The sequence below is a fragment of the Arachis stenosperma genome, chromosome 7, assembly GCF_014773155.1.
Source record: "Arachis stenosperma cultivar V10309 chromosome 7, arast.V10309.gnm1.PFL2, whole genome shotgun sequence".
Classification (NCBI taxonomy): domain Eukaryota; kingdom Viridiplantae; phylum Streptophyta; class Magnoliopsida; order Fabales; family Fabaceae; genus Arachis; species Arachis stenosperma.
The window spans coordinates 62188080-62214038 of record NC_080383.1 but is presented as its reverse complement, the minus strand read 5'-3'; the positions used below and the strand labels follow the sequence as shown (position 1 = coordinate 62214038).

The following is a 25959-nucleotide window of genomic DNA, read 5'->3' as shown; positions in this document are numbered from 1 at the left end:
AAAGATGAGATTCTTTTGGGTGAGATTGAAATCTTGAACATACACCCACACTTTGAACAATATCCGGTCTAGAGGAGGTAAGATACATGAGTGAACCAATCATTCCTCTATATCGTGTTTCATCCACATCTTTGCCATCATCATCCTTTCCAAGTTTAGTATTTGGATGCATTGGTGTTCTCATTGGTTTGGAATTTTCTAGGCCAAATTTCTTTATTAATTCTTTAGCATACTTCCCTTGGTGAATAAAAGTGCCACTAGGAGTTTGTTTAATTTGGAGGCCAAGAAAGAAAGTTAGCTCTCCCATTAAACTCATTTCAAACTCACTAGTCATGAATTTTCCAAACTCTTCACACAAGGATTCATTAGCCGACCCAAATACAATGTCATCCGCATAAATTTGAACTAAGAAAATATCATCATTAGATGCTTTAATAAATAAAGTTGTGTCGGTGGTACCCCTTTGAAAGTGATTTTCCAATAAGAAGGCACTAAGCCTTTCATACCAAGCTCTTAGAGCTTGCCTAAGACCATAAAGGGCTTTTGAGAGTTTGAAAACATGATTTAGAAATTTTTTATTTTCAAAACCGGGGGGTTGTGCCACATACACTTCTCTATCAATAAAGCCATTAAGGAAAGCACATTTAACATCCATTTGGAACATTTTAAAACCCTTATGGGCAGCATATGCAAGAAGTAACCTAATTGCTTCCATTTTAGCTACCGGAGCAAAAGACTCATCAAAAAATCTATATCCTCTTCTTGATCGTAATCTTAGGCCACTAATCTAGCCTTGTTACGAACAACTTTTCCATCCTCACCTAGTTTATTTTTAAAAACCCACTTAGTACCCGTTACCTTCTTACCATCCGGATGAGGTACTAATATCCAAACATCATTCTTGTCGAATTGAGTTAGCTCTTCTTGCATGGCTTTGACCCAAGAGGGATCTTCAAGGGCTTGCTTTACATTATTAAGCTCTATTTGTGACAAGAAAGCAAGATTGCTTGGTTTGGATTGCTTTTTGGTTGAGGATCTTGTTGTTACACCTTGTGAGGGATCACCAATGATAAAGTCATGAGGATAACCCCTCATGGACTTCCATTCTCTTGGTTTTCAGAGTGATGTTGAGCTTTGATGAGCTTCAGTATGTTGTTCTGTTCCAGATTCTCTTGCTGGCTCAGGAGACAAAACAGAAATGTCTCCTCCATTCTGATGAGACAAAACTAGATGGACAAATTCTTCATTTTGAACAGACTTGGGATTTTCTTCATTGGTTGCCTTATTGACAGCATCTTCACAATCTGAATCATTTTCTATCACAGTACTGGTAATTGAATTAGAATCACAAAAAGATACATGTATGGATTCCTCTATAGTTCTATGTTCTTTGAGGTAAATTCTATAAGCCTTGCTAGTGGTGGAGTATCCAACAAACATCCCCTCATAAGATTTTGGATCAAATTTACCAAGATTTTCTTTGTTGTTAAGAACAAAGCAGTTGCATCCAAAAACATGGAAATACTTAAGATTAGGAGGGGTGATGATTAGATTTTTGATGGTATAGAATTTCACAAATGAATTCTCGTTGCAAGTATAGTTTCTAAACCAATCAATAATCCTTTCATACAAAAAGTTGTTTGTCACTAGTACAAACCCCTAAAATTTATAAATCGAAGTATTCAAACCTCGGGTCGTTCTCCCTAGGAATTACAATAAAGTGTCTTGTTATTGGTTGTGAGTTGTTTTGGGGTTTTGATATGAAGCATGAAAGATAAATGGCAAGAAAGTAAACTAAGGCCTAAAAAGGTCTTGGCAAGGGTTGGTGGTCAAGGATCTCTATCCTAATCACTAACCACAATATGAGAATTGGCAAGGATTAATCTCATTAAATCATCCTCTAACTAGTAGTAAAGGAAAGTCAAATGAGCTATATCAATCCTAGTCCATAAGTCCTAACTCTCCACTAATTCAATTAGTGAGAACTAGAGTCAATGGATCCCAATCATCAATTACTTGGACATTAGCAACTCAAGAGTTCCTAAGTTACCTTTCCAAGCCAAGAGTATAAAATTCTACTCTAAAATCCAACCAAGCATTTCATCAAACACTTGGAAGGCATAAAAGGAAAGCATAGTAAAATTGCAAGAAAAGTAAATCTACACTACTCAATTGCAAGGAATTAAACAACAACAAATCAAATGAACACAATTATTATGAATTACCTCTAATTGAATTGAAAGAGAATAGGAGGAACAAAAGTAGATCTACAACAAAACACAAGAACAACATAAAGGAAATTGCAACAAAAGAATAGAAGAAGAATGAATGTAACAACAAGGAATTGAGAGGTAGAAGGAGATGAAAGCATGAATTAAAACCTAGATCTAAGAACTAATCCTAATCCTAATCCTAATCCTAGAGAGAAGTGAGAGCTTCTCTCTCTAGAAACTAACTCTAAAACTAAACTATGCTAAACTAAACTAATGGTAACTAACATGTGTTTCCCTCTTCAGTCCTTGGGTTAAATAACATCAGAAATGAGTTGGATTGGGCCCACAAGGCTTTAGAATTCGCTGGCCACATTTTGCTTTAAGTGAACCAGGTGGCAGCAACGGCGCGTGCGCGTACTATGCGCGTACGCGTCACCATGCGCGGTTCAACCATAGAAAATCTTATATCGTTTCGAAGCTCCGGATGTTAGCTTTCCAACCCAACTGGAACCGCATCATTTGGACCTCTGTAGCTCAAGTTATGGTCGTTTAAGTGTGAAGAGGTCGGCTTGACAGCTTTCCGGTTCTTTCATTTCTTCATGAGTTCTCCAACTTTTCATGCTTTCTTTCTTCATTCCCTTGATCCAATCTTTGCCTCCTAAACCTTAAATCACTTAACAAACATATCAAGGCATCTAATGGAATCAAGGTGAATTAAATTTATTTATTTTAAGACCTAAAAAGCATGTTTTCACTCTTAAGCACAATTAAAGGAGAAGTTATTAAACCATGCTATTTCAATGGATAAATGTGGGTAAAAGGTTATAAAATCCCCTAAATCAAGCACAAGATAAACCCTACAAATGGGGTTTATCAAGGGGTTCCTTTCCAAAGCTCATAAGGAGTTTTCTTTAACCCTTTTCTAATGATGGTCCTATTCAAAATATAACAAGCTGTATTTACAGCTTCAGCCCATAAAAGTTTTGGAATCTCATTTTCACATAACATAGTCCTAGTCATCTCTTGAAGGCTTCTATTTCTTCTTTCAACAACCCCATTTTGTTGAGGGGTCCTAGGGCATGAAAAGTTATGAGCAATTCCAAAATCATCACAGAATTTTTCAAAGTCTTGGTTTTCAAATTCCTTTCCGTAATCACTTCTCAAATGGGAAACTTTTAAGTCTTTTTCATTTTGAATTCTTTTGCAAAGGGTTGAGAAAGCATGAAAAGTATCATTTTTATGAGCAAGAAAAAGTACCCAACCAAATCTAGAGTAATCATCCACCACCACTAAACCATAGTGTTTACCTCTTAAACTTTGAGTTCTTGTTGGTCCAAAAAGATCAATGTGTAACATCTCTAATGGCCTCTTGGTTGAAATTCCATCTTTTGTTTTAAAAGAATATTTTACTTGTTTGCCTAATTGACAAGCATCACAAGTAAGATCCTTATCAAAATTAATATTTGGAATTCCTCTAACCAAGTTTCTCTTGACTAGCTTAGAAATTTGGTACATGCTAGCATGACCCAATTTCTTATGCCAAAGCCATTTTTCAGATTCAAGAGAGGTAAAACATGTCACTTTTTGGTCTTTCAAATCCTCAAGAGTTAATCCATACACATTATTGTACCTTTTAACCTCAAACAAAATATCCCCAGATTTTTCATAAACAACTGATGAGCGGATAATTTGTACGCTTTTTGGCATTGTTTTTAGTATGTTTTTGGTATCTTTTAGTTAGTTTTTAGTATATTTTTATTAGTTTTTAATTAAAATTCACTTTTCTGGACTTTACTATGAGTTTGTGTGTTTTTCTGTGATTTCAGGTATTTTCTGACTGAAATTGAGGGTCCTGAGCAAAAATCTGATCCAGAGACTAAAAAGGACTGCAGATGCTGTTGGATTCTGACCTCCCTGCACTCAAAGTGGATTTTCTGGAGCTACAGAAGCCCAATTGGCGCGCTCTCAATGGCATTGGAAAGTAGACATCCTGGGCTTTCCAGCAATATATAATAGTCCATACTTTGCCCAAGATTTGATGGCCCAAACCGGTGCTCAAAGTCACCTACAGAAATTCCAGCGTTAAACGCCGGAACTGGCATAAAATTTGGAGTTAAACGCCCAAACTGGCATGAAAGCTGGCGTTTAACTCCAGAAAAGGTCTCTACACGAAATTCCTTCATTGCTCAGCCCAAGCACACACCAAGTGGGCCCGGAAGTGGATTTTTCTGTCATTTACTCATTTCTGTAAACCTTAGGATACTAGCTTTTACTACTTATAGGATCTTTTGACATTGTATCCGTACCTTATGACCTCATAGCACTTTTTACACGCTCTTGTATACTTCCACAGCATGAGTCTCTAAACCCCATGGTTGGGGGTGAGGAGCTCTGCTGTGTCTTGATGGATTAATGCAATTACTACTGTTTCCTATTCAATCATGCTCGCTTCGATTCTAAGATAACACTTGTTCTTAATCCGGATGAATGTGATGATCCGTGACAATCATCATCATTCTCAACTATGAACACGTGCCTGACAACCACCTCTGTTCTATCTTAGATTGAGTAGTTATCTCTTGGGTTCTTTAATCGGAATCTTCGTGGTATAGGCAGGACCTGATGGCAGCATTCAAGAGAATCCGGAAGGTCTAAACCTTGTCTGTGGTATTCTGAGTAGGATTCAATGATTGAATGATTGTGACGTGCTTCAAACCTGTAACCTACTGGGCGTTAGTGACAGACGCAAAAGAGGGATTCTATTCCGGTAGGGGAGGGAACCAAACCGGTGATTGGCAGTACTGTGACAGAGTGCGTGCATTAGCTTTCACTGCGAGGATGGGAGGTAGCCATTGACAACGGTGAAACCCTACACGAGCTTGCCATGGAAGGAGACTTGCGTGTTTGATGAAGAAGACAGTAGGAAAGCAGAGATTCAGAAGATGGAGCATCTCCAAAACCCCAACCTATTCTCCATTACTGCAAAACAAGTAACCATTTCATGTTCTTTTGCTTTTCACAATCAATCCTGATAATTTCTGATATCCTGACTAAGACTTACAAGATAACCATAGCTTGTGATGAGCGGATAAATTGTACGCTTTTTGGCATTGTTTTTAGTATGTTTTTGGTAGTTTTAGTTGAGTTTTTATTATATTTTTATTAGTTTTTAGTTAAAATTCACTTTTCTGGACTTTACTATGAGTTTGTGTGTTTTTTCTGTGATTTCAGGTATCTTCTGGCTGAAATTGAGGGATCTGAGCAAAAATCTGATTCAGAGACTAAAAAGGACTGCAGATGCTGTTGGATTCTGACCTCCCTGCATTCGAAGTGGATTTTCTGGAGCTACAGAAGCCCAATTGGCGCGCTCTCAACGGCGTTGGAAAGTAGACATCCTGGGCTTTCCAGCAATATATGATAGTCCATACTTTGCCCAAGATTTGATGGCCCAAACTGGCGTTCAAAGTCACCCTCAGAATTCCCAGCGTTAAACGCCCAAACTGGCACAAGAATGGGAGTTAAACGCCCAAACTGGCACCAAAACGGGAGTTAAACGCCAAGAAGAGTCTCTACACGAAAAATGCTTCATTGCTCAGCCCAAGCACACACCAAGTGGGCCCGAAAGTGGATTTTTATGTCATTTACTCATCCCTGTACACCCTAGACTACTAGTTCTCTATATATAGGACCTTTTACTATTGTATTTTTATCTTTGGATTGTTTTTGATCCTTTGATCATCTTTGGACATCTAGTTCTTAGATCAGATCTTGGTTCTTCTGGTTCCCTCTCTGGGGCCGAAACCAATGATCACTCTTGTTCTTATGTATTTTCAACGGTGGAGTTTCTACACACCATAGATTAAGGTGTGGAGCTCTGCTGTACCTCGAGTATTAATGCAATTACTATTGTTCTTCTATTCAATTCCGCTTGTTCTTTGTCCAAGATATCACTTGTTCTTCAACTTGATGAAGGTGATGATTGACGCCCATCATCCTTCTCACCCATGAACAAGGTGACTGACAACCACTCTTGTTCTACAAGCATCTGAGGCTTAGTGAATATCTCTTGGATTCTTTAATCGAAATCCTCGTGGTATAGGCAGGACCTGATGGCGGCATTCAAGAGAATCCGGAAGGTCTAAACCTTGTCTGTGGTATTCTGAGTAGGATTCAATGATTGAATGACTGTGACGTGCTTCAAACCTGTAACCTACTGGGCGTTAGTGACAGACGCAAAAGAGGGATTCTATTCCGGTAGGGGAGGGAACCAAACCGGTGATTGGCAGTACTGTGACAGAGTGCGTGCATTAGCTTTCACTGCGAGGATGGGAGGTAGCCATTGACAACGGTGAAACCCTACACGAGCTTGCCATGGAAAGGAGTAAGAAGGATTGGATGAAGGCAGTAGGAAAGCAGAGAGACGGAAGGGAAGGCATGTTCATACACTTGTCTGAAGCTCTTACACCAATGATATACATAAGTATCACTATCTTTATCTTTATATTATTTTCGTTCATCATCTATACCCATTTGAGTCTGCCTGACTGAGATTTACAAGGTGACCATAGCTTGCTTCATACCAACAATCTCCGTGGGATCGACCCTTACTCGCGTAAGGTATTACTTGGACGACCCAGTGCACTTGCTGGTTAGTTGTGTGAAGTTGTAGTGATCACAATTTCGCGCACCAAGTTTTTGGCGCCGTTGCCGGGGATTGTTCTTGTGTATGGACAACTGACGGTTCATCTTGTTGCTTAGATTAGGTATTATTTTTCTTCAGAGTTCTTAAGAATGAATTCTAGTGTTTCAAGGTGATGTTCTTATCATCACCAAAGCTGATTGATCATCATCAATTTAGCTCTTGAATGCAATGTCCTGCTAAAGCTTGGCCGGCCATGTCTAATTCCTTTAGACTAAAGCTTTAGACTAACATTGCATGATTCCTGGAATTCTCATTAAGAATTTTGATACCTTTATTTTCCTTTTCACTTAATTTTCGAAAAAAACCCAAAAAAATTACAAAATCATAAAATTCAAAAATATTTTTTGTTTAAGTCTAGTGTCTCATTTTAAGTTTGGTGTCAATTGCATGTTTCTGTTCTTCTTGCATTTTCGTTTTTATGCATGTGTCCTCATTGATCTTCAAGTTGTTCTTGATGATTTTCTTGTTTTGATCTTTGAATTCTATTGACTTGAGTGTTTTGTGCATTCTCATGTAGTTAGTGTCAATGGTATACAAACTGCTAAGTTTGGTGTCTTGCATGCATTATTATTTGATTTTAGTTGCACTTTGATTATTCCTCATTATTAAAAATCCAAAAATATTTTTAATTTGTGTCTTTTCAAGTCAATAATACAAAGAATTGAAGATTCAGAACATGCTGCAGAGGAATTATACAGAAAAAGCTGAGCATTCAAAAATGCCCAGTGAAGAAGGCAGACTGGCGTTTAAACGCCAGCCAGGGCACCTGGTTGGGCGTTTAACGCCCAAAGAGGTAGCATTTTGGGCGTTAAACGCCAGAATGTATACCATTCTGGGCGTTTAACGCCAGGATGGTGCTAGGGGGAAGATTTTGTTTTTCAAATCAATTTTTTTTTCAAGTTTTCAAAGTTTTTCAAAATCAAATCTTTTTCAAATCATATCTTTTCAATCAAATGTTTTCAAAATCAATTTCTTTCCTTTTTCAAAGATACTTACTAACAATTAATGATTTGATTGAACATTTTTTGCCTTTTCTGTTAAGGAAGGTTTTATGTTTGAATCATATCTTTTCTTGTTAGGCAAGTCATTAATTTTTAAAATCATATCTTTTCAAATTGTTTTCAAATCATATCTTTTCAATTACATCTTTTTAAAACCAATCATATCTTCTTAACCACATCTTTTTTCAAAATAAGTTTTCAATCAAATCTTTTTAATTTCTAATTTCAAAATCTTTTTCAAAAATCACTTGATTTCTTTTTCACTCTTATTTTCGAAAATCAATTAAGTGTTTTTCAAAATGTTTTCAAAATCTTTTACTTAAATTTTCGAAAATTACTTCTCTTCTTCTCACATCCTTCTATTCATGGACTAACACTATTCTTTAATGCAAAATTTGAACTCCATCTTCTTTGATAAGTTCGAATTTTCTACCTCTGTCTTCCATTTTTCTTTTCCTCTGACACCTCAAGGAATCTCTATACTGTGACATAGAGGATTCCATACTTTCTTGTTCTCTTCTCTTTCATATGAGCAGGAACAAAGACAAAGGCATTCTTGTTGAAGCTGACCCTGAACCTGAAAGGACCTTGAAGCGAAAGCTAAGAGAAGCCAAAGCACAACTCTCTTTAGAGGACCTGACCGAATTCTTCAAAGAAGAAGAAGACATGGCAGCCGAAAACAACAATAATGCAAACAATGCAAGGAAGGTGCTGGGTGACTTTACTGCACCTACTCCTGATTTTTATGGGAGAAGCATCTCTATCCCTGCCATTGGAGCAAACAACTTTGAGCTTAAGCCTCAATTAGTTTCTCTAATGCAACAGAATTGCAAGTTCCATGGACTTCCAATGGAAGATCCTCATCAGTTCTTAGCTGAATTCTTGTAAATCTGTGACACAGTCAAGACTAATGGGGTTGACCCTGAGGTCTATAGACTGATGCTATTCCCTTTTGCTGTAAGAGACAGAGCTAGAATATGGTTGGACTCTCAACCTAAAGAAAGCCTGGACTCTTGGGAAAAGCTAGTCAATGCCTTCTTGGCAAAGTTCTTTCCACCACAAAGATGGAGTAAGCTTAGAATGGAAGTCCAAACCTTCAGACAGAAGGATGGAGAATCCCTCTATGAAGCTTGGGAAAGATACAAACAATTAATCAGAAAATGTCCCTCAGACATGCTTTCTGAATGGAGCATCATCGGCATTTTCTATGATGGTCTCTCTGAACTATCCAAGATGTCTTTGGATAGCTCTGCTGGAGGATCTCTTCATCTGAGGAAGACGTCTGCAGAGGCTCAAGAGCTAATTGAAATGGTTGCAAATAACCAATTCATGTACACTTCTGAGAGAAATCCTGTGAACAATGGGACAAGTCAGAAGAAAGGAGTTCTTGAGATTGATACTCTGAACGCCATTTTGGCTCAGAATAAAATATTGACTCAACAAGTCAATTTGATTTCTCAAAGTCTGTCTGGAATGCAAAATGCACCAAACAGTACTAAGGATGCTTCATCTAAGGAAGAAGCTTATGATCCTGAGAACCCTTCAATGGAAGAGGTGAATTACCTAGGAGAACCCTATGGAAACACCTACAATTCTTCATGGAGAAATCACCCAAATTTCTCATGGAAGAATCAAGAAAGGCCTCAACAAGGTTTTAACAACAATAATGGTGGAAGAAACAGGTTTAGCAATGGCAAGCCTTTTCCATCATCTTCTCAGCAACAGACAGAGAGTTCTAAGCAGAGTACTTCTGACTTAGCAACAATGGTCTCTGATCTAATAAAGACCACTCAAAGTTTCATGAATGAAACAAGGTCCTCCATCAGAAATTTGGAAGGACAAGGGGGACAGCTGAGCAAGAAAATTACTGAACTCCCTCCTAGCACTCTCCCAAGTAATACAGAAGAAAATCCAAAAGGAGAGTGCAAAGCCATAAACATGGCCGAATATGGAGAGGAAAGAGAGGAGGTGGACGCCACTGAGGAAGACCTCAATGGGCGTGCACCAACCTCCTCTGAGTTCCCCAATGAGGAACCATGGGAATCTGAGGCTCAAAATGAGACCATAGAGATTCCATTGGACTTACTTCTGCCTTTCATGAGCTCTGATGAGTATTCTTCCTCTGAAGAGGATGAGTATGTCACTGAAGAGCAAGTTGCTAAATACCTTGGAGCAATCATGAAGCTAAATGACAAGTTATTTGGAAATGAGACTTGGGAAGATGAACCTCCCTTGCTCACCAAAGAACTGGATGACTTGTCTAGGCAGAAATTACCTCAAAAGAGACAAGATCCTGGGAAGTGCATGGATGAAAACATCATCCTTGGCAGACCCTTCCTAGCCACAGCAAGGGCTGTGATTGATGTTGATGGAGGTGAACTGATCATTCAAGTGAATGAAGAATCCTATGTGTTTAAGGCTCAAGGATATCCCTCTGTCACCATGGAGAGGAAGCTTGAAGAGCTTCCCTCAAATCAGAGACAAATAGAGCCCCCACAGTCAAACTCTAAGTTTGGTGTTGGGAGGCCACAACCAAACTCTAAGTTTGGTTTTGAACCCCCACATTCAAACTCTAAGTTTGGTGTTGGGAGGTTCCAACATTGCTCTGATCATTTCTGAGGCTCCATGGGAGTCCTCTGTCAAGCTAATGACATTAAAGAAGCGCTTGTTGGGAGGCAACCCAATGTTTTATAGTTAACTATTTTCTTTTGTTATTTTATCTTTTTTGTAGGTTGATGATCATAAGAAGTCACAAAAACAATGAAAAAAGCAAAAACAGAATGAAAAACAGGAAGAAAAACAGCACACCCTGGAGGAAGATGCTGCTGGCGTTTAAACGCCAGTAAGCCTAGCAGTTGGGCGTTTAACGCCCAGTCTGGCACCATTCTGGGCGTTTAACGCCAGAAAGGGGCACCAGACTGGCGTTAAACGCCAGAAAAGGGCTAGAACCTGGCGTTAAACGCCAGGAATGGGCACCAGCCCGGCGTTTAACGCCAGAAATGGCTCAAAACGTGGATTTTGATGCCATTTGGTGCAGGGATGACTTTTCCTTGACACCTCAGGATCTGTGGACCCCACAGGATCCCCACCAACCCCACCACTCTCTCTCTTCTTCTTCACCCATTCACCAATCACCTCAACATCTCTTTCTCTTCACCACTCACATCCATCCTTCATAAACCACCACTTCTCCCCCATTTCTTCTTCTTCTACTCTCTTCTTTCTTCTTTTGCTCGAGGACGAGCAAACCTTTTAAGTTTGGTGTGGTAAAAGCATTGCTTTTTGTTTTTCCATAACCATTTATGGCATCCAAAGCCGGTTCAACTGAGAAGGCATGACCTCAAGCCCATCACTAAGAAGAAGATGGAGCAAACAAGAGACCTCTCTCATCAAGAAATCCCTGAGATACCTCAAGGGATGCACTTTCCTCCACAAGACTACTGGGAGCAAATTAACACCTCCCTAGGAAAATTAAGTTCCAACATGGGACAACTAAGGGTGGAGTACCAAGAATATGCCATCCTCCTCCATGAAATTGGAGAAGATCAAAGGATCATGAGAGAGGAGCAACAAAGACAAGGAAGAGACATTGAGGAGCTCAAGCACTCCATAGGATCTTCAAGAGAAAGAAAGAGCCGCCATCACTAAGGTGGACCCGTTCTTTAATCTCCTTGTTCTTTATTTTTCTGTTTTTCAAATTTTAGTGCTTTATGTTTATCCATGTTTGTGTCTTATGATCATTAGTGTCTTAGTGTCTATGCCTTAAAGCTATGAATATGAATCCATCACCTTTCTTAAATGAAAACTGTTTTTATCACAAAAGAACAAGAAGTACAGGATTTCAAATTCATCTTTAAAACTAGCTTAATTAGTTTGATGTGGTGACAATACTTGTTGTTTTCTGAATGTATGCTTAAACAGTGCATATGTCTTTTGAATTTGTGGTTCATGAATGTTAAAATTGTTGGCTCTTGAAAGAATGATGAAAAAGGAGACATGTTACTGAGGATCTGAAAAATCATAAAAATGATTCTTGAAGCAAGAAAAAGCAGTGAATACAAAAAAAAAAAGAGAGAAAAAGAAGGAGAAAAACGAAAAAAAAAAGAAAGAGAAAAAGAAAGAAAAAGAAAGAAATAAAGTTGTGATCCAAGGCAAAAAGAGTGTGCTTAAGAACCCTGGACACCTCTAATTAGGGACTTTAGCAAAGCTGAGTCACAATCTGAAAAGGTTCACCCAATTATGTGTCTGTGGCATGTATGTATCCGGTGGTAATACTGGAAGACAGAGTGCTTTGGGCCACGGCCAAGACTCAATAAGTAGCTGTGTTCAAGAATCATCATACTTAACTAGGAGAATCAATAACACTATCTGGATTCTGAGTTCCTAAAGAAGCCAATCATTCTGAATTTCAAAGGATAAAGTGAGATGCCAAAACTGTTCGGAGGCAAAAAGCTACTAGTCCCGCTCATCTAATTTGGAGCTATGTTTCATTGATAATTTGGAGTCTATAGTATATTCTCTTCTTTTTATCTTATTTGATTTTCAGTTGCTTGAGGACAAGCAACAATTTAAGTTTGGTGTTGTGATGAGCGGATAAATTGTACGCTTTTTGGCATTGTTTTTAGTATGTTTTTGGTAGTTTTAGTTGAGTTTTTATTATATTTTTATTAGTTTTTAGTTAAAATTCACTTTTCTGAACTTTACTATGAGTTTGTGTGTTTTTTCTGTGATTTCAGGTATCTTCTGGCTGAAATTGAGGGATCTGAGCAAAAATCTGATTCAGAGACTAAAAAGGACTGCAGATGCTGTTGGATTCTGACCTCCCTGCATTCGAAGTGGATTTTCTGGAGCTACAGAAGCCCAATTGGCGCGCTCTCAACGGCGTTGGAAAGTAGACATCCTGGGCTTTCCAGCAATATATGATAGTCCATACTTTGCCCAAGATTTGATGGCCCAAACCGGCGTTCAAAGTCACCTTCAGAATTCCCAGCGTTAAACGCCCAAACTGGCACAAGAATGGGAGTTAAACGCCCAAACTGGCACCAAAACGGGAGTTAAACGCCAAGAAGAGTCTCTACACGAAAAATGCTTCATTGCTCAGCCCAAGCACACACCAAGTGGGCCCGGAAGTGGATTTTTATGTCATTTACTCATCCCTGTACACCCTAGACTACTAGTTCTCTATATATAGGACCTTTTACTATTGTATTTTTATCTTTGGATTGTTTTTGATCCTTTGATCATCTTTGGACATCTAGTTCTTAGATCAGATCTTGGTTCTTCTGGTTCCCTCTCTGGGGCCGAAACCAATGATCACTCTTGTTCTTATGTATTTTCAACGGTGGAGTTTCTACACACCATAGATTAAGGTGTGGAGCTCTGCTGTACCTCGAGTATTAATGCAATTACTATTGTTCTTCTATTCAATTCTGCTTGTTCTTTGTCCAAGATATCACTTGTTCTTCAACTTGATGAAGGTGATGATTGACGCCCATCATCCTTCTCACCCATGAACAAGGTGACTGACAACCACTCTTGTTCTACAAGCATCTGAGGCTTAGTGAATATCTCTTGGATTCTTTAATCGGAATCCTCGTGGTATAGGCAGGACCTGATGGCGGCATTCAAGAGAATCCGGAAGGTCTAAACCTTGTCTGTGGTATTCTGAGTAGGATTCAATGATTGAATGACTGTGACGTGCTTCAAACCTGTAACCTACTGGGCGTTAGTGACAGACGCAAAAGAGGGATTCTATTCCGGTAGGGGAGGGAACCAAACCGGTGATTGGCAGTACTGTGACAGAGTGCGTGCATTAGCTTTCACTGCGAGGATGGGAGGTAGCCATTGACAACGGTGAAACCCTACACGAGCTTGCCATGGAAAGGAGTAAGAAGGATTGGATGAAGGCAGTAGGAAAGCAGAGAGACGGAAGGGAAGGCATCTTCATACACTTGTCTGAAGCTCTTACACCAATGATATACATAAGTATCACTATCTTTATCTTTATATTATTTTCGTTCATCATCTATACCCATTTGAGTCTGCCTGACTGAGATTTACAAGGTGACCATAGCTTGCTTCATACCAACAATCTCCGTGGGATCGACCCTTACTCGCGTAAGGTATTACTTGGACGACCCAGTGCACTTGCTGGTTAGTTGTGTGAAGTTGTAGTGATCACAATTTCGCGCACCAGCTTGCTTCAAGCCGACAATCTCCGTGGGATCGACCCTTGCTCACGCAAGGTATTACTTGGACGACCCAGTGCACTTGCTGGTTAGTTGTGCGGGATTGCAAAAGTGTTATTGCAATTTCGTGCACCAAGTTTTTGGCGCCGTTGCCGGGGATTGTTCGAGTTTGGACAACTGACGGCTTATCTTGTTGCTTAGATTAGGACTGTTTTCTTTTTGTTGGTTTAGAGTCTTTTAGTTGAGTCTAGTTTTATATTCTAAGTTTGGTGTCAATTGCATGCTTTTGTTTTTCTTTTAAAATTTTTGTTTTTTTTTTTATAATCTTAGTCCCTTTTTGATTCACAAAAGTTCTAAGTTTGGTGTCCTCTTTGTGTTCTTCTCTTAAAATTTTCGAAAAAATTAGTGTTTGATTTCTAAAAATTTTAAGTTTGGTGTCTTTTTGTGTTTTTTTCTTTCCTCTTTTTAAAAATCAAATTTTTTTTTCATAAAAATTTTTCAATCATATCTTTTTAATTGCTGTTTTCAAAATCTTTTTTTTTCTAATTGATTCAGTTCTCAATTTGCTTTGATCTCATTTTCCCTTTTGATTTTCGAATTTTTTATTTAAATTTCTTTTTATTTTATTTCGGTTATTTCAAAAAAAAAATATAAACAAAATTTATCTCTTTGCAATTATTATCATTTCCCTTTTGTCCATCATGGACTTAAGTGGAATTAATCAGTCCAAAAGGACTCTGGGGTCATATGCTAACCCCATTACAGCTGCATATGGGAGTAGCATCTGTATACCTCCCATCAAAGCAAGCAGCTTTGAGCTAAATCCTCAACTCATTATCATAGTGCAGCAAAATTGCCAGTATTCCGGTCTTCCACAGGAAGAACCTACTGAGTTTCTGGCACAGTTCTTACAAATTGCTGACACAGTACATGATAAAGAGGTAGATCAGGATGTCTACAGACTATTACTGTTTCCATTTGCTGTAAAAGATCAAGCTAAAAGGTGGTTAAATAACCAACCTACAGCAAGCATAAAGACATGGAAACAGTTATCAGACAAATTCCTGAATCATTTTTACCCTCTAAAAAGGATGACACAGCTAAGGCTGGACATCCAAGGCTTTAAACAAGAGGATAATGAATCCATTTATAATGCCTGGGAGAGGTATAGAGGTATGCTAAGAAAATGTCCCTCTGAAATGTTTTCAGAGTGGGTACAGTTAGACATTTTCTACTATGGGCTTACAGAAAAAGCTCAGATGTCTTTAGACCACTCAGCTGGTGGGTCTATATACATGAGGAAGACAATTGAAGAAGCTCAAGAGCTTATAGACACTGTTGCTAGAAACCAATATTTATATTCTAGCAATGAGTTCGTTCCAAAAGAGGAAGTCATGGCATTAGTCACTGATCCTAATCCTCAAGAACAGATGAATGAGCTTAATCAACAATTGCTCCTGATGACAGAACAGTTAGCAGAATTTAAAGAGATGCTCCATGAAACTAAGGTTGCTAATAAGAGCATAGAACTACAGTTGAATCAAGCAAAACAGCAAATATCTAAACAGATAACAGAGGAGTGTCAAGCAGTTCAACTAAGGAATGGGAAGACCTTGAATAACACTGCTCAAAAGAGCAAAAAGCCAAACAAGGAACAAATAACAGAGGACAACCAAACCACTGTTCAAAATCCCTCTGAGGACAGTAAGAGCCCAGAGAGGAATTTTATTGGCGTTCAAACGCCAGAAAGGGAAGGAAAGCTGGCGTTAAACGCCCATTCCTTGCCCAGTTCTGGCGTTCAAACGCCAGAAAAGGGGGAAAAGCTGGCGTTAAACGCCCATTTTCCACCCATTCCTGGCGTCCAAACGCCCAAGGAGGATCAGGCACCTAAGAGTGCTGACAGTGATCCCTCTAGCAAGGCTTCTTCAACCACTTCTATAAGGAATAAACCTGCAGCATCTAAGGTTGAGGAATATCAAGCCAAGATGCCTTATCCTCAGAAACTCCGCAAAGCGGAACAGGATAAGCAATTTGCCCGCTTTGCAGACTATCTAAGGACTCTTGAAATAAAGATTCCGTTTGCAGAGGCACTTGAGCAAATACCTTCTTATGCTAAGTTCATGAAAGAGATCTTAAGTCATAAGAAGGATTGGAGAGAAACTGAAAAAGTGTTTCTCACTGAAGAATGCAGTGCAGTCATTCTAAAAAGCTTACCAGAAAAGCTTCAAGATCCTGGAAGCTTTCTGATACCATGCACATTGGAAGGCACTTGCACCAAGACAGCTTTATGTGATCTTGGAGCAAGCATCAATCTAATACCTGCATCCACTATCAGAAAGCTTGGGTTGATTGGAGAAGTCAAACCAACCAGGATATGCCTCCAACTTGCTGATGGCTCCATTAAACACCCATCAGGCATAATAGAGGACATGATTGTCAAGGTTGGGCCATTTGCCTTTCCAACTGACTTTGTGGTGCTGGAAATGGAGGAGCACAAGAGTGCACTCTCATTCTAGGAAGACCTTCCTAGCAACTGGACGAACTCTCATTGATGTACAAAAGGGGGAAGTAACCTTGAGAGTCAATGAGGATGAGTTCAAGTTGAATGCTGTAAAAGCTATGCAGCATCCAGACACACCAGATGACTGCATGGCGCTGACATTATTGACTCTCTGGTAGAAGAGATCAATATGGCTGAAAGCCTAGAATCAGAGCTTGAGGACATCTTCAAAGATGCTCAACCTGATCAAGAAGAGCCAGAGGAGGCAAAGGAATTTTCGAAAATTCCTCAGGAGGAGGATAAGCCTCCTAAGCCTGAACTCAAACCACTACCATCATCCTGAAATATGCATTTCTGGGAGAGGGTGACACTTTTCCAGTGATTATAAGCTCAGCTTTAAATCCACAGGAAGAGGAAGCACTGATTAAAGTGCTAAGGACACACAAGACAGCTCTTGGGTGGTCCATAAGTGATCTCAAGGGTATTAACCCAGCTAGATGCATGCACAAGATCCTGTTGGAGGATAATGCCAAACCAGTGGTCCAACCACAGAGGAGGCTAAATCCTGCCATGAAGGAGGTGGGCAGAAAGAGGTCACTAAATTACTGGAGGCTGGGATTATTTATCCTATTTCTGATAGCCCCTGGGTGAGCCCTGTCCAAGTTTCCCAAAAAGGGAGGCATGACAGTGGTTCATAATGAAAAAAATGAACTGGTTCCTACAAGGACAGTCACAGGGTGGCGCATGTGTATTGACTACAGAAGACTCAATACAGCCACCAGAAAGGATCATTTTCCTTTACCATTCATAGACCAAATGCTAGAAAGACTAGCTGGTCATGATTACTACTGCTTTTTGGATGGCTACTCAGGCTACAACCAAATTGCAGTAGATCCCCAAGACCAAGAGAAAACAGCATTCACATGCCCTTCTGGCGTGTTTGCCTATAGGAGAATGCCTTTTGGTCTGTGCAATGCACCTGCAACCTTTCAAAGGTGCATGCTCTCTATCTTCTCAGATATGGTAGAGAAATTTCTGGAAGTCTTCATGGATGACTTTTCAGTATATAGAGACTCATTTAGCTCCTGTCTTAACCACCTATCACTTGTCCTGAAAAGATGCCAAGAGACTAACCTGGTTTTAAACTGGGAGAAATGTCAATTTATGGTGACTGAAGGAATTGTCCTTGGGCACAAAATTTCAAGCAGGGGGATAGAGGTGGATAAGGCAAAGGTAGAGGTAATTGAAAAATTACCACCACCTGCCAATGTTAAGGCAATCAGAAGCTTTCTTGGGCATGCAGGATTCTATAGAAGGTTTATCAAGGATTTTTCGAAAATTGCTAAACCTTTGAGTAACCTGCTAGCTGCTGACACTCCATTCATCTTTGACAATGAGTGTCTGCAGGCATTTGAGACCCTGAAGGCTAAACTGGTCACAGCACCAGTCATCTCTGCACCAGATTGGGCATTACCATTTGAATTAATGTGTGATGCCAGTGATCATGCCATTGGTGCAGTGTTGGGACAAAGGCATAACAAACTTCTGCATGTCATTTATTATGCTAGCCGTGTTCTAAATGATGCACAGAAGAATTACACAACCACAGAAAAAGAGTTGCTTGCAGTGGTCTATGCCATTGACAAGTTTAGATCCTACTTAGTGGGATCAAAGGTGATTGTGTACACTGACCATGCTGCTCTTAAATACTTACTCACAAAGCAGGATTCAAAACCCAGGCTTATCAGATGGGTATTGCTTCTGCAAGAGTTTGATATAGAAATAAGAGACAGAAAGGGGACAGAGAATCAAGTAGCTGATCATCTGTCCAGAATAGAACCAGTAGCTGGGGCGTCCCTCCCTTCTACTGAGATCTCTGAGACTTTCCCAGATGAGCAACTCTTTGCCATCCAGGAAGCTCCATGGTTTGCAGATATGGCAAATTATAAAGCTGTGAGGTTCATACCCAAGGAGTACAGCAGTGTGCAAAGAAAGAAATTAATTTCAGATGCCAAGTACTACCTTTGGGATGAACCATATCTCTTTAAGAGATGTGCTGACGGAGTGATCCGCAGGTGTGTACCCAGAGAAGAAGCACAAAGGATCCTATGGCACTGCCATGGATCACATTATGGAGGACATTTTGGAAGTGAGCGAACAGCCACTAAAGTTCTCCAGTGCGGCTTCTACTGGCCTACTCTCTATAAAGATTCCCGAGAGTTTGTGCGTAACTGTGACAGTTGCCAAAGAGCTGGTAACCTGCCTCACGGATACGCCATGCCTCAACAAGGAATATTAGAGATAGAATTGTTTGATGTATGGGGAATTGATTTCATGGGACCATTCCCACCATCATACTCAAACACTTATATTCTGGTGGCAGTGGACTATGTATCTAAGTGGGTAGAAGCAATTGCCACACCCACTAATGATACCAAAACCGTACTGAAATTCCTCCAGAAAAACATTTTCAGCAGGTTTGGCGTCCCCAGAGTGCTAATCAGTGATGGGGGCACTCATTTCTGCAATAAACAGCTATACTCTGCTATGGTTAGATATGGAATCAGCCATAAAGTGGCAACTCCGTATCATCCACAGACAAATGGGCAAGCTGAAGTCTCTAACAGAGAGCTAAAAAGAATCTTAGAACGGACTGTGATAGCCCGAAGAAAGGATTGGGCAAAGAGCTTGGATGATGCTCTGTGGGCATACAGAACAGCATTCAAGACTCCTATAGGAACCTCTCCATACCAATTGGTGTATGGGAAGGCCTGTCATTTGCCTGTGGAACTGGAACACAAAGCCTACTGGGCAACCAGATTCCTAAACATGGATGCACAGTTAGCTGGTGAGAAAAGACTGCTCCAGCTAAATGAGCTAGAGGAGTTCAGACTCAATGCCTTTGAAAATGCAAAAATTTATAAGGAAAAGGCAAAGAAGTGGCATGACAAGAGATTGTCAACCAGAGTCTTTGAGCCAGGACAAAAAGTTCTGCTCTTCAACTCCAGGCTCAAATTGTTTCCCGGAAAACTCAAATCCCGGTGGAGGGGTCCGTATGTGATTACAGGAGTATCACCATATGGATATGTTGAGCTTCAGGATATTGATTCTGACAAGAAGTTCATTGTTAATGGACAGAGAATCAAGCACTATCTTGAAGGAAATTTTGAGCAGGAATGCTCAAAACTGAGACTTGAGTGATTCTCAGTGAAAGTCCAGCTAAAGACAGTAAAGAAGCGCTTGCTGGGAGGCAACCCAGTCATTAGAAGGTTGTATGAATTGTTCTTACAAAGGCAAGTATCAAAAATGAAGGAATTCACAGAGTTATAGAAGGATTCAGCTCAAAAAGCAGAGAAAATGAGCTTACTGGCGAAAAAATGCCAGTAAGGGGCATTTTGGGCGTTAAACGCCAGAATGGGCACCATTCTGGGCGTTTAACGCCAGTAATGGTACCATTTTGGGCGTTAAACGCCAGAATGGGCACCATTCTGGGCGTTTAACGCCAGGTGTGCAGCATCCTGGGCGTTTTGGAAAAACGCCCAGTGATAAAAAATTTCTGGCGTTTAACGCCAGCCAGGGCACCTGGCTGGGCGTTAAACGCCCAAAAAGGGTAGCAAATGGGCGTTAAACGCCAGAATGGGTGCCATTCTGGGCGTTTAACGCCAGAAAGGTGGGGGGACCACATTTTTGTTTTCAACTCAATTTTTTTCAAACTTTCCACTTTTTAACCATACTCTTCTACATAAATGCACTTCAACCCTTCATCATTCACTTTCAAATCTTCACAAATCAAAACCATTCTTCAAATCTATTTCAAATTAATCCCAAATCTTCTTCAAAAACTCACCCTTTTTTCAATTTCTTTCCATATCTTTTCAAATCCCTCTCTTTTTTTTTTTCGAAAACTCCCCTCCCCACCTTATAAATACACGTTTGGCTCCCTCATTCCACCACACCATTCGAATTTCCTCTTCCTCCCCCTCTCTTCTCTCTTTTATTTTGCTTGCGGACAAGCAAACCTCTAAGTTTGGTGTGCTTTTCCGTGATCACTAAGCCAAGATTCATCAATATCATGGCTCCTAAGGGAAAACAAACCAATTTAAGAGGCAAGAAAGAGAATAATCCAAAGAATCTTTGGAATGAAGAGAAGTTCTTAACCAAAGAACATGAAGACCATTATCATAAAATAATGGGTCTGAGGTCAGTGATCCCGGAAGTTAAATTTGATCTGAAAGAAGATGAATATCCGGGGATCCAAGAGCAAATTCGAAACAGAGGATGGGAAGTTCTAACCAATCCTGAGACAAAGGTTGGAAGGAACATGGTTCAGGAATTCTACTCAAATCTGTGGCTAACAGATAAGCAGAGATGACTGGAACTGCTTACCATACCTATAGAACCATGGTCAGAGGGAAAGTTATATACTTCCATCTGGACAAAATAAGAGAAATCTTCAAGTTGCCTCAACTGCAAGATGATCCTGATTCCTTTAATAGGAGGATGGTGAGAGTAGATAAGGGGTTGGATCAAGTTCTAGAGGACATATGCCTCCCTGGAACTAAGTGGATAACCAATTCTAAGGGTGTCCCAAACCAACTCAAGAGGGGAGACCTCAAGCCAATTGCAAGAGGTTGGCTAGACTTTATTGGGCGTTCCATATTGCCCACTAGCAACCGTTCTGAGGTCACCATCAAGAGAGCAGTGATGATTCATTGCATCATGCTTGGAAAAGAAGTGGAGGTTCATCATATGATTGCCTGTGAGATCTACACAATTGCAAATAGGAATTCCACTGTAACCAAATTGGCTTACCCAAGCTTGATCTCCTTGCTCTGTAAAGAGGCTGGGGTGAAGATAGAAGAAGATGAACTCATACCCATTGAACACCCAATCACCAAGAAGACAATGGAAGGAGCAAGAGAAGCAGGGGCGTGAAATACAAGAGATGAAGCGCCAAAAGCTCTCCTCTCAAGCTGAGGGAGCATCCACTTCTCAAAATCAAGGTTGTTGAGTCCTAACTCTGTGAAAACCTCTATCATTAGGAGCCTATTTTTTTCGTTTTTCTTTTGTTTTCTATTTTTATTTTTAGTCTCATCTTATATCTATATTTGAGTCTTGTTCTTAGTTCATAATTAATAAAATTTATGCCTTAAAGTTATGAATGTCCTATGAATCCATCACCTCTCTTAAAAGAAAAATGCTTTAATCACAAAAGAACAAGAAGTACAGGGTTTCGAAATTTATCTCTGAAACTAGTTGAATTAGTTTGATGTGGTGACAATACTTTTTGTTTTCTGAATGAAAGCTTGAACAGTGCATATGTCTTTTGAATTTGTTGCTTTGAGAATGTTAAAATTGTTGGCTCTTGAAAGAATGAGGAGAAAGAGAACTGTTATTGAGGATCTGAAAAATCATCAAATTGATTCTTGAAGCAAGAAAAGCAGTGAAAAAAAAATTTCGAAAAAAAAAAGAAAGAAAAAGAAAAAAAAAAGAGAAGGAAATAAAGTTGTGATCCAAGGCAACAAGAGTGTGCTTAAGAACCCTGGACACCTCTAATTGGGGACTTTAGCAAAGCTGAGTCACAATCTAAAGAGGTTCACCCAATTATGTGTCTGTGGCATGTATGTATCCGGTGGTAATACTGGAAGACAGAGTGCTTTGGGCCACAGCCAAGACTCATACACTGGCCATGTTCAAGAATCAATATACTTAACTAGGAGAATCAATAACACTATCTGAGTTCTGAGTTCTTATAGATGCTAATCATTCTGAACTTCAAAGGATAGAGTGAGATGCCAAAACTGTTCGGAGGCAAAAAGCTACTAGTCCCGCTCATCTAATTGGAGCTATGTTTCTTTGATATTTTGGAATCTATAGTATGTTCTCTTCTTTTTATCCTATTTTGATTTTCAGTTGCTTGGGGACAAGCAACAATTTAAGTTTGGTGTTGTGATGAGCGGATAATTTGTACGCTTTTTGGCATTGTTTTTAGTATGTTTTTGGTATCTTTTAGTTAGTTTTTAGTATATTTTTATTAGTTTTTAATTAAAATTCACTTTTCTGGACTTTACTATGAGTTTGTGTGTTTTTCTGTGATTTCAGGTATTTTCTGACTGAAATTGAGGGTCCTGAGCAAAAATCTGATCCAGAGACTAAAAAGGACTGCAGATGCTGTTGGATTCTGACCTCCCTGCACTCAAAATGGATTTTCTGGAGCTACAGAAGCCCAATTGGCGCGCTCTCAATGGAATTGGAAAGTAGACATCCTGGGCTTTCCAGCAATATATAATAGTCCATACTTTGCCCAAGATTTGATGGCCCAAACCGGCGCTCAAAGTCACCTACAGAAATTCCAGCGTTAAACGCCAGAACTGGCATAAAATTTGGAGTTAAACGCCCAAACTGGCATGAAAGCTGGCGTTTAACTCCAGAAAAGGTCTCTACACGAAATTCCTTCATTGCTCAGCCCAAGCACACACCAAGTGGGCCCGGAAGTGGATTTTTCTGTCATTTACTCATTTCTGTAAACCTTAGGATACTAGCTTTTACTACTTATAGGATCTTTTGACATTGTATCCGTACCTTATGACCTCATAGCACTTTTTACACGCTCTTGTATACTTCCACAGCATGAGTCTCTAAACCCCATGGTTGGGGGTGAGGAGCTCTGCTGTGTCTTGATGGATTAATGCAATTACTACTGTTTCCTATTCAATCATGCTCGCTTCGATTCTAAGATAACACTTGTTCTTAATCCGGATGAATGTGATGATCCGTGACAATCATCATCATTCTCAACTATGAACACGTGCCTGACAACCACCTCTGTTCTATCTTAGATTGAGTAGTTATCTCTTGGGTTCTTTAATCGGAATCTTCGTGGTATAGGCAGGACCTAATGGCAGCATTCAAGAGAATCCGGAAGGTCTAAACCTTGTCTGTGGTATTCTGAGTAGGATTCAATGATTGAATGACTGTGACGTGCTTCAAACCTGTAACCTACTGGGCGTTAGTGACAGACGCAAAAGAGGGATTCTATTCCGGTAGGGGAGGGAACCAAACCGGTGATTGGCAGTACTGTGACAGAGTGCGTGCATTAGCTTTCACTGCGAGGATGGGAGGTAGCCATTGACAACGGTGAAACCCTACACGAGCTTGCCATGGAAGGAGACTTGCGTGTTTGATGAAGAAGACAGTAGGAAAGCAGAGATTCAAAAGATGGAGCATCTCCAAAACCCCAACCTATTCTCCATTACTGCAAAACAAGTAACCATTTCATGTTCTTTTGCTTTTCACAATCAATCCTGATAATTTCTGATCTCCTGACTAAGACTTACAAGATAACCATAGCTTGCTTCAAGCCGACAATCTCCGTGGGATCGACCCTTGCTCACGCAAGGTATTACTTGGACGACCCAGTGCACTTGCTGGTTAGTTGTGCGGGATTGCAAAAGTGTTATTGCAATTTCGTGCACCAACAACTAAGCACACAAACTTTCTAAAAATAACTTCATATCCTAGATCACACAATTGGTTAACACTTAGTAAATTATGTTTCAATCCATCAACAAGAACATCATTTATACAAGAAGAGAAACTTTTATCAACTTTTTCGATGGCCACTATTTTTCCTTTACCATCATCACCGAAAGTGACAAACCTTCCATCATACTCATCAAGCCTAATGAAGAAGGTTGCATTACGGTCATATGCCTAGAGCATTCGCTGTCCATGTACCACATATGGTCCTTCCGTTTGGATGCTAAGCATACCTACAAAATGAGCTTAAGTGACCTTAGGTATCCAAATTTTCTTAGATCCTTTCACGTTAAACCATCTTCTATGTCCCAATCCATTGTAGTAAAAAACAACTTTGTAAACTTTGTCACCGATCATTCTTTCACCAAAAAAAATATTGAATGGGAAAGTGACCGTTTCAGTTGCATAGTCTACAAAACCTTGGAGTTGCTGTTTTGCTAAAGCTTGTTGGGTTTTGAAACCTTGTATCATTAGAAGATGAAGCCATGTTTTCAAAATAAGATTTTTCAACAGATTTGAAAGTCTTATGAAACCCCAAGCCATCTTTATCATAAAGAGATTTTTGACTAGCCAAGATTTGATTTAAATTTTCAGAACTTTGAGTGAACATGGCTAAGTCATATTCAAGGTTTTTGACCTTTTTAAGTAACTCTTCATTTTCTTTAAAAAAATTTACGTATGCAACAACAGAATGATCACTTTCACAGCTTCTAAGTTGAGCGTTTAACTGATTGTTTTCTTCAACAAGTTCAACAACAGTTTTAGCCTCCCTAAGTTTATCTTTAAGAAAACCATTTTCAACTTTAAGAATGGTGATTTGTTGTTCAAGATCTTGGTTATCAAGTAAGAAGTATCTAATTTTTTCAGAAAGGTGGTCTATCATAAGATGAAGATCTTCAGTGTCAGGGTTATGAAAGACTACCTGTCCAATGTGATCTGCTATGAGACATGATTGGGACTTGGTTTCTGATTCTTCATTATCATCTGAGTCATTCTCCAAGTCCTCCCAGGAAGCCATCAGTCCATTTTTCTTTTCCTTCTTGGGCTTCTCCTCCTTCTTCAACTTAGGGCAATCGGATTTGAAATGCCCAATTTCTTTGCAGTTGTAACATGTCACCTTACTGAAATCTTTCTTTTGTCTTCTTGAGCTGCTTTCCTTGTTTCTTTCCTTGAGCTTTACCATTTTCCTGAATTTTTTGGCAAACAACAAAAATTCATTTCCAGAGGAATTATCACTGGATTCACCATCTAGGGGGTTAGTAACATATGTAAACGCTATTCCTTTCTTTTTTGAATCTTTTTTCAAATAAGTGTTTTCAAAATTAAGTAGATTTCCTCTCAAGTCATCATATATCATAGAATCAAGACTACTACTCTCAGATATGATTAATGCCTTAGTTTTCCACTCTTTTGTGAGACATCTCAACACTCTTCTCACAAGCACAGATTCAGGATACTTGATTCCCATAGCATCCAAGCCAACAATGATGATGTTGAATCTTTCGAACAGTTCATCAATAGATTCTCCTTCATTCATTGCAAATATTTCATACTCTCTGTTCAACATATCTATCCTGGTCTTTTTCACTATGATGGTTCCTTCATGAGTAACTTGAAGTTTGTCCCAGATTTCCTTTGTCGTTGTGCATCGTGATACCCATTGGTACTTGGTAGAAGGAAATTGTGATCTATTGTCTTTGTACTTGTATGAAATTTAATAATTGGCTCTATTTGAATTCACAACTCCGTTCAACTAACCAGCAAGTGTACTGGGTCGTCCAAGTAATAAACCTTACGTGAGTAAGGGTCGATCCCA

The 25959-nt window shown here is 39.5% G+C and overlaps 1 protein-coding gene and 1 non-coding gene across 2 annotated transcripts; both read right to left on the bottom strand.

Moving 5' to 3' along the window:
- Positions 1–1116: 1116 nt before the first annotated feature.
- Positions 1117–25710, bottom strand: LOC130939846 (uncharacterized). The gene is made up of 3 exons (XM_057867911.1): positions 24605–25710; positions 24100–24285; positions 1117–1327 (listed from the first exon to the last, which is right to left on the bottom strand). The coding sequence occupies exons 1-3, from the start codon at positions 25708–25710 to the stop codon at positions 1117–1119; spliced, it is 1503 nt and encodes a 500-aa protein (XP_057723894.1).
- On the bottom strand, positions 8988–9095 carry LOC130942916 (small nucleolar RNA R71). The gene has a single exon (XR_009071461.1). It is a non-coding gene; the product is annotated as a small nucleolar RNA R71 (small nucleolar RNA).
- Positions 25711–25959: the final 249 nt, after the last annotated feature.

Bases quoted from the DNA above. Each gene is read 5' to 3' on its own strand.
- LOC130939846 (XM_057867911.1), bottom strand. From the start codon at position 25,710: ATGTTGAACAGAGAGTATGAAATATTTGCAATGAATGAAGGAGAATCT. The intron at 24,286-24,604 runs GTTTCAAAACCC...CTTCTTCATTAG, and splicing joins TCATCTTCTAATGATACAAG to GCTTGATGAGTATGATGGAA. The intron at 1,328-24,099 runs GTTTGTGTGCTT...TTCAATTACCAG, and splicing joins TATGAAGTTATTTTTAGAAA to TACTGTGATAGAAAATGATT.